Here is an 11,654-nt window from a genome sequence, read left to right as displayed (position 1 = left end):
AGAGAGAGAGAGAGAGAGAGAGAGAGAGAGAGAGAGAAGAGAGAAGAGAGAGGAGAGAAAGAGAGAGATTTTAGTTCACTAATTTAAGGTAAGATCTGGTCCCAGGTTTCAGTGTGGTCCCCTTAATGCTGGCTGCTGCTTACCAAGCATCAGCCCAGGGAGTCAGTCTGTTCAAGAGCAGAAGCATAAAGACCTCTGTCCTTCCTGCAATTGCCTTATAAAACCCACTAGCTCCTCCCTTCGTGGCAGATATTGCAGGCTTATCTCACACTAAGGCCAGGGGACTCCAGGACATTAGAAATGATATTACTCTGTGCTTTGGGAGGAAGGTATTTTACCTCACACAATAGGATAGTGAGGAATCATTTTTCAACATCTACATCTGACACAAAATAGAACAAGATGCTTTTGTATGTAATAAGTTACCCCATGCAGGATAGCTATTTTAGAAAAATGCCAGCAAGTACACTATGAAAGTTGTTTCAAATGGAGTTCCTGTCCAGATAGATGCATGTCTATTAGATTGTATCTGATGATTTTTTCCAACTCCAGAATTCTGTGAAAGAAAGAGCTATTATGGGTTTACATGCAGACTAATGTGTATTTGCAAGTAACAATATAATCTTTTTTTGATGATTATTATTTATTAAGGTATTTTATTTTCCAAATTACATGAATAATACTTTTCAATATATGTTTTCCAAGATTTTGAGATCCACAGTCTTCATTCTTTCCCTTTCCCTTCCTGGAGATGAAAAGCGATTTGATATAGGTTATTCATGTGTCATCATGCAAAACATACTTCCATATTAACAATATAATCTTTTTTTTTTTTACATTTTTAAACCCTTAACTTCTGTGTATTGGCTCCTAGGTGGAAGAGTGGTAAGGGTGGGCAATGGGGGTCAAGTGACTTGCCCAGGGTCACACAGCTGGGAAGTGTCTTAGGCCGGATTTGATCCTAGGACCTCCAGTCTCTAGGCCTGACTCTCAATCCACTGAGCTACCCAGCTGCCCCAACAATATAATCTTAAAGGAACATATGATCAGAAATTTTGAGAACTGGAAGGCACTTAATTAGTCATTTTCTTTCACATCCCCAAGATACATCCTCATGACACCATGACTAAAAAGTGGTTACTCATTCAATATTACCTGCCAAGAAGGAAGCATTAAATATGTATTATCTTCCATGGATCCTTTCTCTGATTTTCTCATAAAAAATACATGTAGACCCCAAGCCACAGCATAGATAGTGTTATAGATAGTGTAACTCAATCCAGACATGGTCATATCAAAAAATCTCAGAGGCAAAATCTCCAAGGAAGCATTTAGTGAACACATCTCTTGCTTTGGGTTTTCTGATTGATGTGGGCAACTAAAAGCTGAGAGCCAGAATTCTCTAAGCAAAATGTCATCTGGGTATTTAGAAGGTGCAACTTCCTTAAGAAACATTTTGAACCCAGGAATTTCACTCATCAAATATGAAAATGTGAGAGCCCCATGGAAAGGAGCACCATCACCATAGAGAGGTCTCATGGTAATATCCCAGTGAGAGGTGGCAATCCACACCTTTGGAACTGGAAATAAAGGAACTTGTGAGTATCTCAGAATCATTAATGAATCTGTGTCACCATGGATGACAATCACTTTCGTTGATGATGTCATGATCCTAGGCATGAAAGTCTCATGTGATTCCATATGTCGTCTCTCACTGACTGGGATCTTCTCTGTGAAGGACACGCAAACTCCATTCTTTACCATTTCCCCTCTCATTTTCCAGAGGAATTCCTCGCCTCTCATATCATCTGTTGCAACCAGACCTATCCAATTCCATTCAAAATATACCAATAAGTGAATAATACCTTGGTACAGAGAGGTGTCTTTGGGGGCCATCTGATAAAGGAAAGGAAACTGGACCTTGTCATTAAGAATTGGATCAAAGGGACCATAGCTGATCTGAATGAGGAAGAAACATGGATCAGTTTGACTTATAGTAGATTTTCAGATAAAATCTGTCATGTTAATTTAGGATGGGACAATGCTTTTCTTTATTAAATAAAAATTAAAAAACAAGGATATTATGATGTGTGTTTTTCATTTTGCTGTATTTTCTATTTTAAAATCCAATTATTTACTTCTTGATACTGAAATATGGATTTCTTGCTGTTTAAAATTAGAATTTGAAATGAAAAAGGAGTTTAGTAAAATCTAAATCACCAAATATAGAAAGGAATTCCCAGTATAAATTAGAGGAGTAATAGGTATGCAATCTATGATTCAACACTTCCAATAGAAACGACCTTACTGTAAAGTGTGACTATTCTTCACTCACAATTGATATGACTATTATTGTCAGAAAATTAAAAAAAAAATCTTTCATTTAATATAAAATGTCTTTTTTGGGGGATAACAAGCAAAAATTGGTATTAATTCTATCTTCCAAGATCACACAGAACATGCTCCTTCATATGACACATATTATATACTGAAAATAGACATGATCATTCCTTGGATATGAAAGAGAATTATTTGCTCTATTGTCTATGTTGAGTTAACACTAACTTAAGTACCTCTACTTAAAAGCTCACTAGACTAAAGATAGGATTAACTCTCCTTTGTCTATTTTTAAATTGAATCAACAAAAGATTGAACACTCTACTTACAACTAGGGGAGATTTAGAAAATTCACACCCTTAGTTAAGAATCCTTTTGATGACAAATTGACCTTCAAAAGGTGAGAAGTCCATCCCATAGACACTGCCCCCCCAGGGCAGTGCTAGACAATTTGGAAACTGTGATTGGCCCCTGTTAAGAGGGGAACAGACAAGAAGTCACCATAAAAGCAAGCCCTGAACTCCCTCAGAGAAGATTGTCTTTGAGAAGATTGTCTGAAAGGATTTTCTTCTGGAGATAATCTTCTGGAGACAGTATGACTTGGGAGAGTCTTTGAGGGAGCTTCACTGGAGACTGCAGCTTGGATCTTGGGCTGGGAGCTTGGCTTCAACTTCCACTCTGACTCCTGGACTACTTCTTTGGGTGAGTGAAAGGTTGACTCCTTTCCCAGTTTCCTAAGAGCCTAGCTTCCATCTTGGAGGTGGCTGTATGGCTACTCACCATCTGCCTTCCTGATTAAGAGCTAATTAGTCTCTGCCTGGATTAAGCAAACCTGGAGTAAACATTTAGGTTGATAGAATAGGTGACCTCTCTAACCTATTCACATTTCTCTACTTTATTGTTTCCTCTCCATTTTGTAAATATTTGTAAATAAATTTCTGAGTTGAGATATCATAAATATTGGTGACCACATAATTTCATAAAATTATTGTCCAACCATTAAATTTAACTCTAACATGGGGCATTTGCCTTTCTTGTCAATAGTTACATCTCCTATAAAATCTCATAAAAATCTACTACAGTAAAATGGATGACTAAAGAATAAACTTAGAAAAAAGACAATGAAAGCAAAATGCTACAAGCAAAGACTCAAAAGAAAAAACCCGTAAATTGAAATACATCTCAATGATCTTGTGGAAGAACTAAAAAAATTCTCAACAAAATCAAATAAAGTATTAAAGGAAAAATTAACTAAACTAATGATACCAAGTGAAGAAAATTTTGAAAAGAAAATTAACAGCTTGGTACAGGAGGCACCCAAAATACTGAAAAAAATAACACCTTTTAAAACAGAATTGGTCAAATAGGAAAATAAAATACAAAAGCTCACTAAAGAAAATAATTCCTTAAAAATTAGAATTGGGTCAGTGGAAGCTAATGACTCAATGAGACATCAGGAAACAATAGAACAAAAGTAAAACAGTTGTCCTGGAAAATAAATTGATGAAAGATGATAGTCTTATTGGACTGTCTGAAAGTCACAATCAAAAGAAGGGCCTGGATATCATATTTCAAGAAATTATGATTGGAAAACCATCCTTTGATCCTAGAACCAAAGTAGAAACTAGAATTGAAAGAATCCATTAATCACTTTCTAAATATGATCTAAAATTTCCTGCAGTCCCTATACATAATAAACAGCCAGAAAGAAACCATGCTCCATTGTGGAGCCACAGGCAGGATCACATAAGATTTATCAACTACCTAGTTAAAGATATAGGTTACTTGAGCTATGATTTTCAAGAAAACAAAACAAAAAAAATAGGATAACAACCAAGAATAATCTACGCACCAAAAATGACTATAATCTTTCATGTGAAAAATGAATACTTAATTAAATCAAATACTTTTCAAATATATGAAAATATATGAAAATAACAGAGCTGAATAGAAAATCTAACTTTCCATTATAAGGTTCAAGTGAAGCATAACAAGATAAACATGAAAGAGAAATCATAAGGAAATCAATAAGGTTAAACTGTTAACATTTCTATATGGAAAGATGAAATAAGTAATTTCTAAAAACTTCATGATTATTAGAGCAGTGAGAATGATTTTGCATAGACAAAGGGTATGGAAATGACTCCATAATATATGATGTAGTATTAGATTTAAAATAATAAAAGCTTTTTCCCAAATAATGAATGGACAAAAGACATGAAAAGTGCATTTTCAGAAGAAGATATCAAAATATTCCATAGTTATATAAAAATTTTCTAAAGTACTGTAAATTATTAGAGAAATATAAATGAAAACAACTCTTAAGTTAACACTTCATACCAATTAGATTGTCTAATATTATGGAAAAAGAAAATAATAAATATTATAGGAGAAGTTAAAATATTGAGACACTAATTCACAGTCTGTAGAATTGTGAGCTGGTTCAACCATTCAGGAGAGCAATTTGGAATTATGTCTAAAGGATTATAAAACTATACATAACATTTAACCCAGCAAAACCACTGCTATATCTTTATTGTCCCAAAAGAAACAAAAGAAGCAGGAAAATAACCAAAAAATGCAAAAACATATTTACAGCACATTTTCTTGTAGTGGCAGAAAACTGGAAATCAAGGGGATGCATATTTATTGCAGAATGGCTAAATGAGTTTTGGTTTGTGATCATGATGGAATACTATTGGGCTATATTTAATGATGAACAGGATAACTTCAAAAAAACCTGGGAACACTTATGGAAACTGATACAAAGTGAAATGAGCAGTATCAAAAGACCATTATAAAAGGTAACAACAATATTGTAATGATGATTAACTGTAAATGGTTAGTTATTATGATCAAGACAATGATTCAATGGTATACCCAAGGACATGATATCTTGAACTAAAAGGATAATGATGAAAAATGCTGTTTCTGTTCTATTCTATGTCTTGTTATTTTGTCTGATAAAGGCATAGAATACATCAAATTTAATAACATTCACCTGTGGAAACCTGTAGAGGTCAAGCAAGGTCCCCATCTGGACAGACAGAGCTGATGTGGCCCCTCCAATTACAGCCACAGACTTGCCCTGTTCCCAGCAGCTGTAGTTAGGAATGGACTGGCTTTGCCCAGACAGCCACTGCAGGGAGCTCTCCAAGGTCCTCTCATCACTGTGGTAGGTGTTGTAGAGGTGGAATCCCAGGGAAATGTTGGGCAACAGATGGGGATCTCTGTTAATCTCCTCTACAGCAAACATTACAGCCAGGGCCTGCTGGTAGTTTTTATGCAGCCACCTGTGGGGGCAAGTGTCATAGAACATTAACAAAACCTTCAAAAAGAATACTTTCTGGAGTGAAGAATCCCCCAGCCAAGTGAGTAAAAACTAAGAACTCCAATCAGCTCATTTGATTTGTATTAAAAATAGCCTCCCACATATGATTTGTTTTTGTATTCTTAACTCCTTATGATTCCTGAGATGAAGAACACAATGACTGATTTATTATGTGTCTCTGCTTGCTGAGTCACTCATTCATTCCCCAAATAGATATTAAGCTTCAATTATGTATTAGATTCTATAGAGTATCTGGATGATCTTTGACCATGTAAGGGTTTTTAAAAAAGAGTAGACAATTGAATTTAAGGGGCTTGCTCGGGGTCACACAGTTAGGAAGTATCTGAGGCCAAATTTGAACCCAAGACTTCCTGTCTATAGGCCTGGCTCTCAATCCACTCAGCCACCTAGCTACCCCGTTGCATAGCTTTAAAGGGAATTTGACTCTGAACAGGATGTTTGTGTTACATTTCACCAAGGGATAGTAGAACCTTTTTTCTCCTTCTTAGCCAAACCACTAATTCTGCCTAGTTAGTGAATAATAAAGAACACAAAGAGAATAAGAAGCATATTAAAGGAATAAGAAGGTATCCTATTGGGGGCAGCTAGGTGGCTCAGCGGATTGAGAACCAGGCCTAGAGATGGAAGGTCATAGGTTCAAATCTGGCCTTAGACACTTCACAGCTGTGTGACCCTGGGCAAGTCACTTGACCCCCATTGCCTAGTCCTTACTGCTCTTCTGCCTTGGAGACACTATACAGTATTGACTCCAAGACGGAAGGTAAGGGTTTAAAAAAACAAGAAGGTATCTTATGATTAAAATGATTTAATGATTTTGTCTCAGATAAAATTAAACATATATTCTTATTTATAGAAACTACAGTTATGAAAGGAAAAGAGAATTTAAAAAGATTTTAAAAGTGGCGGAACTTGACTACAGGCAGGTACAGAAGAAAATGTCAGAGTGTTCATCTGATAATGAACCACTAAATGTATCTAATAGTCTGTCTCCTAGAACCAGAAAATAGTCTACTGTTAACTTACTTCTCAGCTATTAAAAAGTGAAAATTTCCAAGAATTGTTTTATTTTGGTTTGAATATCAAATTCGTCATTAGCTTACTGAGGCTTACAAGTGAATTCTTACTATGGAAACCAGGAATGTTTCAAAGGAAAATGACAAATGACAAAGCTCAAAACTAAAGGCTGGCCATCAATACAAATGTTAATGCAGTTTGACAAAGACTCAGAAAGAAAATTGAGTTCTTCTTCTCTTGGATATCTACACTTCAGCCAAAATGACCTAGAGATACAAAAACAATCTCCTCACATATTACCTGGAGAAAAGGAGAATACTCCAAACATCACTGAGAAATTGCAGGTATTCCATATTTCTAAATCTCACTCATTACCTGTTAAAACCATTCCTATTTCTTCTCAATAAATTCACATCTACTGAGCCTCCCAGCTACAGGCTGTGCCCCAGTTTGGTCTAACCAGATTTTGTTGGGGTTCCTTAATCCAGATTACACTGATGATCAGAAGCACATAACTAGGGCCAAGAAGACTTAAGGAATATTCATCAATACACATAACAAAAAACAGAAGATGGAAAAGATGTGATGGCATATTTTCTACTGAAAGAGGAGGTGAGAATAATATAACATCTTCACTAAAGAAGGACACATGCCTTCCTAAATTATTTCCCTCACTTGTTATCAGGTAGACAATTGTAGAAAAACTACAGGGCCAGATATTCTCCTTGACAAAAAATGTTGACACTCATCAGAACTAATTCTGCCCAACAGTGGTAAAATGGCACAAATCTCAATAATTTCTGTGACTTAAAAGTATTAACCTAATTGCAGGGATCCTGGGATTTAAGGATTTTCATTAGCTCCACTGCTTAAGCATAAACATAAATTTAGAAAAGGGGATGTAAAATTAAAAAAAAAACAACAACTGGGTCTTTTAGAGGGAAGTGGGCAAGGAGAAGAGAGATTCTAACTGTTCAATTTTCTAAGTCAAACAGGAACTGGGGAAACAGACAAGAAAAAATAAATAATTCAGGGGTAAGAGGAGGGGAGAGCACCTTTTGTCTTAGGCTTCATTGGCTTGTCCTTCTACTTTTTCTATAAATAAATCTTTTTAAATCATCACAGTGAAAAGGAATCCATACAGATAGAGATGTACTTACTGATAAGGCTTACAAGCTTTGTTAGGAAGACTTTCAAACAATTCTGCTCCTGTTAGTCTGTTCACTTCAACTGAGAATAAGTTTAAAAAGATGCCAATCTGCAGGTCTCCATTTTGGGAAACAAGGGGGTTAAACTGGTAGAAGCAATGGGGCTTCTCTGTCCTCGATCCATAGCCTGGAAGCTGCAGCATCAGAGATATAAAAAAAGGAGAAAGAAATTGAGAATTATTTTTCTTAATATAAGGCAACATTTCCTTGGCAATTTTCCAAAGTTCCAAGCCTGGGAGACCAATTTGCCACTCAAGACTAGAACAAAGTCCATTGCCTTAGTTATAGAGAGAAGAGGAACTGTCCAGCATCAGAAATTGACTTTTCCTGCTATAATTTGCCCAAATTCTCGATTGCTGCCACAGCTGAGAAAACACAATGGGACATTATTCAGATTCCCATCCAAGACAAGATGAATGGACTTTTTATAGTTTCACCAGCTAGCTAAACTCTGTCTCGCAACACTTTTATTGTTGGATACCACTCCACTTACTTCAAATTCCTCAGAGAAGTCTTGGTCCCTGAAGAACTTTGGGGACCAGATTGTCTGGAGCATTTCCAGCTGAGTCTCTGCATTCAAGGGAAAAACATGTGCACTTGTGTTTTGCATCTTTCACTGGTTCCCCACAGAGGCTACAGAACAGAAGTGCCTTTGTAGGAAAGAATTCTCTGTGTCCTACATTCAGTAAATGACCTGCAAAGATGAAACCTAATGAAAAATCCCTCTTCTGATGAAAAGATAAAACAAAAACAAAAACCTTCAATGATGGCAAGTTCCCTGATTGTCTGTCTAACTGATGGCCTTAATATTTCCCCACTTCCCTCCAAGAGGCCCAAAGTAAACCAGATCTCATACTGAAGAGTCAATATAATTTATTCTGAAGACCTCTCATAGAATGTAAAATACTCACAAAAACCCTCTGTTAAGGGGAGAGCTGTTCCAATTTGCAAGGATGTCCCACCTAAGGAACTACAAGCTCCCCAATAAAGTTAAAGAGATTTATTAACAAGATGATAAAACAAGACTAATGATTGTGAGACAGCTTCCAAGTGGAGGTCTGCCTCCCTAAAATAACAAAAAGTGTAGGTTTTATTGGATTCCCTGGATGAGCATGTCATAGAAAACAAAGGGGAGGGTACATGGGACTTCAGTGACTTTGGGAATGAACCTAAGGTTGGCATGTGAGCTCAAGGGCAGGTGATGTTTGGGGGATGGAATCTGGGTTTTATATTGTGATATTCATGGGCAAGTGACTGAGGTCAGGGGGATGTTGTCTTTTAATGAGATATGCACATCTCAAAAGTAGTGAACACTAACACCATCTTTATCTCGTTATAAGTGGCCATCATGTAGGGTCTTCTCTGAGCAGGCCACATTCCTGAGATCCTGAGCTCAGAGGAGTCCTGTGCTCCTTGTGGTCTCAGATCCATCTAGTGGCTTGGTGATTCTAGGAGACTCTGTGCCCCCACCTCACTGCTTCTATTTTTCCCTCACTCTTTGGACAAGATCTTAGCATCACATTCTCAAAGATAAAAGGGGCCTCTGAGGGTACTTAGCACATTAGGTTTTGTCGATGTGGAATCTAGAAACCCCCCAATCTTATAGTCTAGTAAGATCTGATGAACCCCAAGTTTCAGGATTAGCTTATAAATCGGAGGACCCCAAAGCTTGTCCTTGTTCCCTGCTCCCTTAAGAATCCACCTTGAAGGGAATTGTAGGCTAGCAGACTGAATAATGGGCCCTAAGGTAAATGGTAATCCCAGTTAGGTGGGGCTAAGCAAATGTTAAACACTCTTTTTGTCTTAAGTAGTCTCCCCCATTGTATCAGAGACCCTTTCCCAAGAAGATCCACACCTGGGCAGGGACCATCCTTTTAGTATCCATTGTAAGTAGCCCCTTCCCTTACACCCTAGTCTCTGGCTATGATTCCTTTCCCACGCTTGATTGTGTCCTGCTGTATAGTTTGAGCACTCCCATTTCCTTGTAGCTATGGTAATATCAATCATCAAAAGCACCAGTTTGGGGGGTGAGGGGACTCTATGAGGCTGAGGCACTTTGGGCTAACCATTAGTTCAGCTGTTCTCAATTTTCTGCTTCTCTTCTCATCAATCCAACACCATTAAACGCCATTCAAATCACTGTTAATATAGAGCTGGACCTCTATACATAGGAAACATTCGAGTTCAAATCCCAGAATCACCACAATAGCTGCATGATGCTGGACACATCACTCAGTGTTTCCAGGCTTCTGTTTACTTCCCCAGGAACCCCAGAAAGGCTGGCGTCTTTTGTGGTGGAAGGAACTCTCTACAACAATGGATCACAGATCACTGGCAAATCAGAACAATATCATGGGAGTGTTGCTTTTGGACTAGAAGGGACCTTAGAGGCCATCTCGTTCAGTTCACTCATTTGATAGATGAGGAGCCTGAGATTCAAAGATGGAGCAAGTTGCCAGAGGCTGCATGGGGAATAAATGGCATACCTGGGATGGAATTAGGACAGAGGTCTTCCTACTCTGAGCAGCTAGGTGGCCCACCTGATAAAGTACGGGGCTTTCCATCAGGAAGCCCAGAGTTCAAATGGGCTTCAGATATTTACTGTGTGACCCTGTACAAGTCACTTAACCTGGTTTGCCTCAGTTTCCTCCTCTATAAAATGAGCTGGAGAAGGAAATGGTAAAAGAAAAACCCAAATGGGGTCCCAGAATTGGACCCAACTGAACAACTTCCTGAACTATGGAAAGATTTTGAAAACTTTGTTAGATCCACAGAAACCACCCTGGAACATGGCTATGATATAAGAGAACACTCTAAGGTTTCCAAAGCATTTTTATATCCCTTATCCCATTCAAAGCTTACAACAGCCCTGTCAAGGCTAATTCTGAAGGTACATCCATCTTCATTTTACAGATGGAGAAAACTGAGTTTCGGATAGGTTGTGTCTAGACCAGCATTGGCGAAGACTTAGCACGTGTGGAGAGTGGGCACTCAGGGAGCTTCTTTGTTCCCCCTCTTCCCAGTGCCCCAGGACATTTTTGCATGCCCATCCCTCTGTCCAGTCACCCAAAGCAAACACTTTCTCCCTCAACTCTCTCTGGCAATCCTGGGGCTCACAGATAGCTTGAATTTACCCTCTGGGCACACAAACCGAGAAAAGGTTCACCAAGGAGGATAGGCCATAGTCAAGAGGTGCCATTTGAACCCATTTCTACTTGTGTGCAGAACCAGCATTTTACCTACTACAGGAAGGCAAAGCATCTTCGAAAGCATGTATTCAATCATTTGGGGATATCTCCTCTTTCTGTTGTACTGGAGAAAGAATCCTAGAAAAGTAGACAATGGTAGCTGAGAAAAACTCATTTCTGATGTCAAACATGTAGTTGCAGAACACAGGCACAGAATGTTCAGAATCCCCAAGTACATGCTCCCGCCTCCAAAAAAATCATTGAGCTAGAAGATAATATTGGAGGCATCTGGTCATTTGAGATTTTCATACTAATAAAGCATAGCCCAGAGAGACTGATAGACTTGTCTAAGGTTACACAGCTCCTAAATGGCAGAATTGAGATTCAAACTCAGAGCCTATGATTGTAATATTGCAAGGCTAATTTTTTGGAGAGAATTACCCAGATAACTGTCAAGACTTTCCACCTCTTTGGGTTAACATAGCATAGAACTTGAGGAGCAAGTTGATTAAATAGTCAAGGACTAAATAAGTCACTGTGTGAGAAATGGGAATG

At 38.0% G+C, this 11,654-nt stretch overlaps 1 protein-coding gene across 1 annotated transcript in view; it reads right to left on the bottom strand.

Moving 5' to 3' along the window:
• LOC123245934 (vomeronasal type-2 receptor 26-like) overlaps positions 1-8,054 on the bottom strand; it is a 234,869-nt gene extending 226,815 nt beyond the window's left edge. Inside the window, exons 1-3 of the mRNA XM_044674906.1 lie at positions 7,864-8,054; positions 5,339-5,630; positions 1,156-1,959 (exon numbers count right to left, since the gene is read on the bottom strand). Of these exons, the coding sequence (XP_044530841.1) occupies positions 1,156-1,959; positions 5,339-5,630; positions 7,864-8,054 (1,287 nt within the window). The remainder of the gene's footprint in view (positions 1-1,155; positions 1,960-5,338; positions 5,631-7,863) is intronic.
• Positions 8,055-11,654: the final 3,600 nt, after the last annotated feature.

This window comes from Gracilinanus agilis, chromosome 1 (assembly GCF_016433145.1).
Source record: "Gracilinanus agilis isolate LMUSP501 chromosome 1, AgileGrace, whole genome shotgun sequence".
NCBI lineage: Eukaryota > Metazoa > Chordata > Mammalia > Didelphimorphia > Didelphidae > Gracilinanus > Gracilinanus agilis.
The sequence above is the reverse complement of the archived record's forward strand: the minus strand, read 5'-3'. Positions and strand labels throughout refer to the sequence as shown.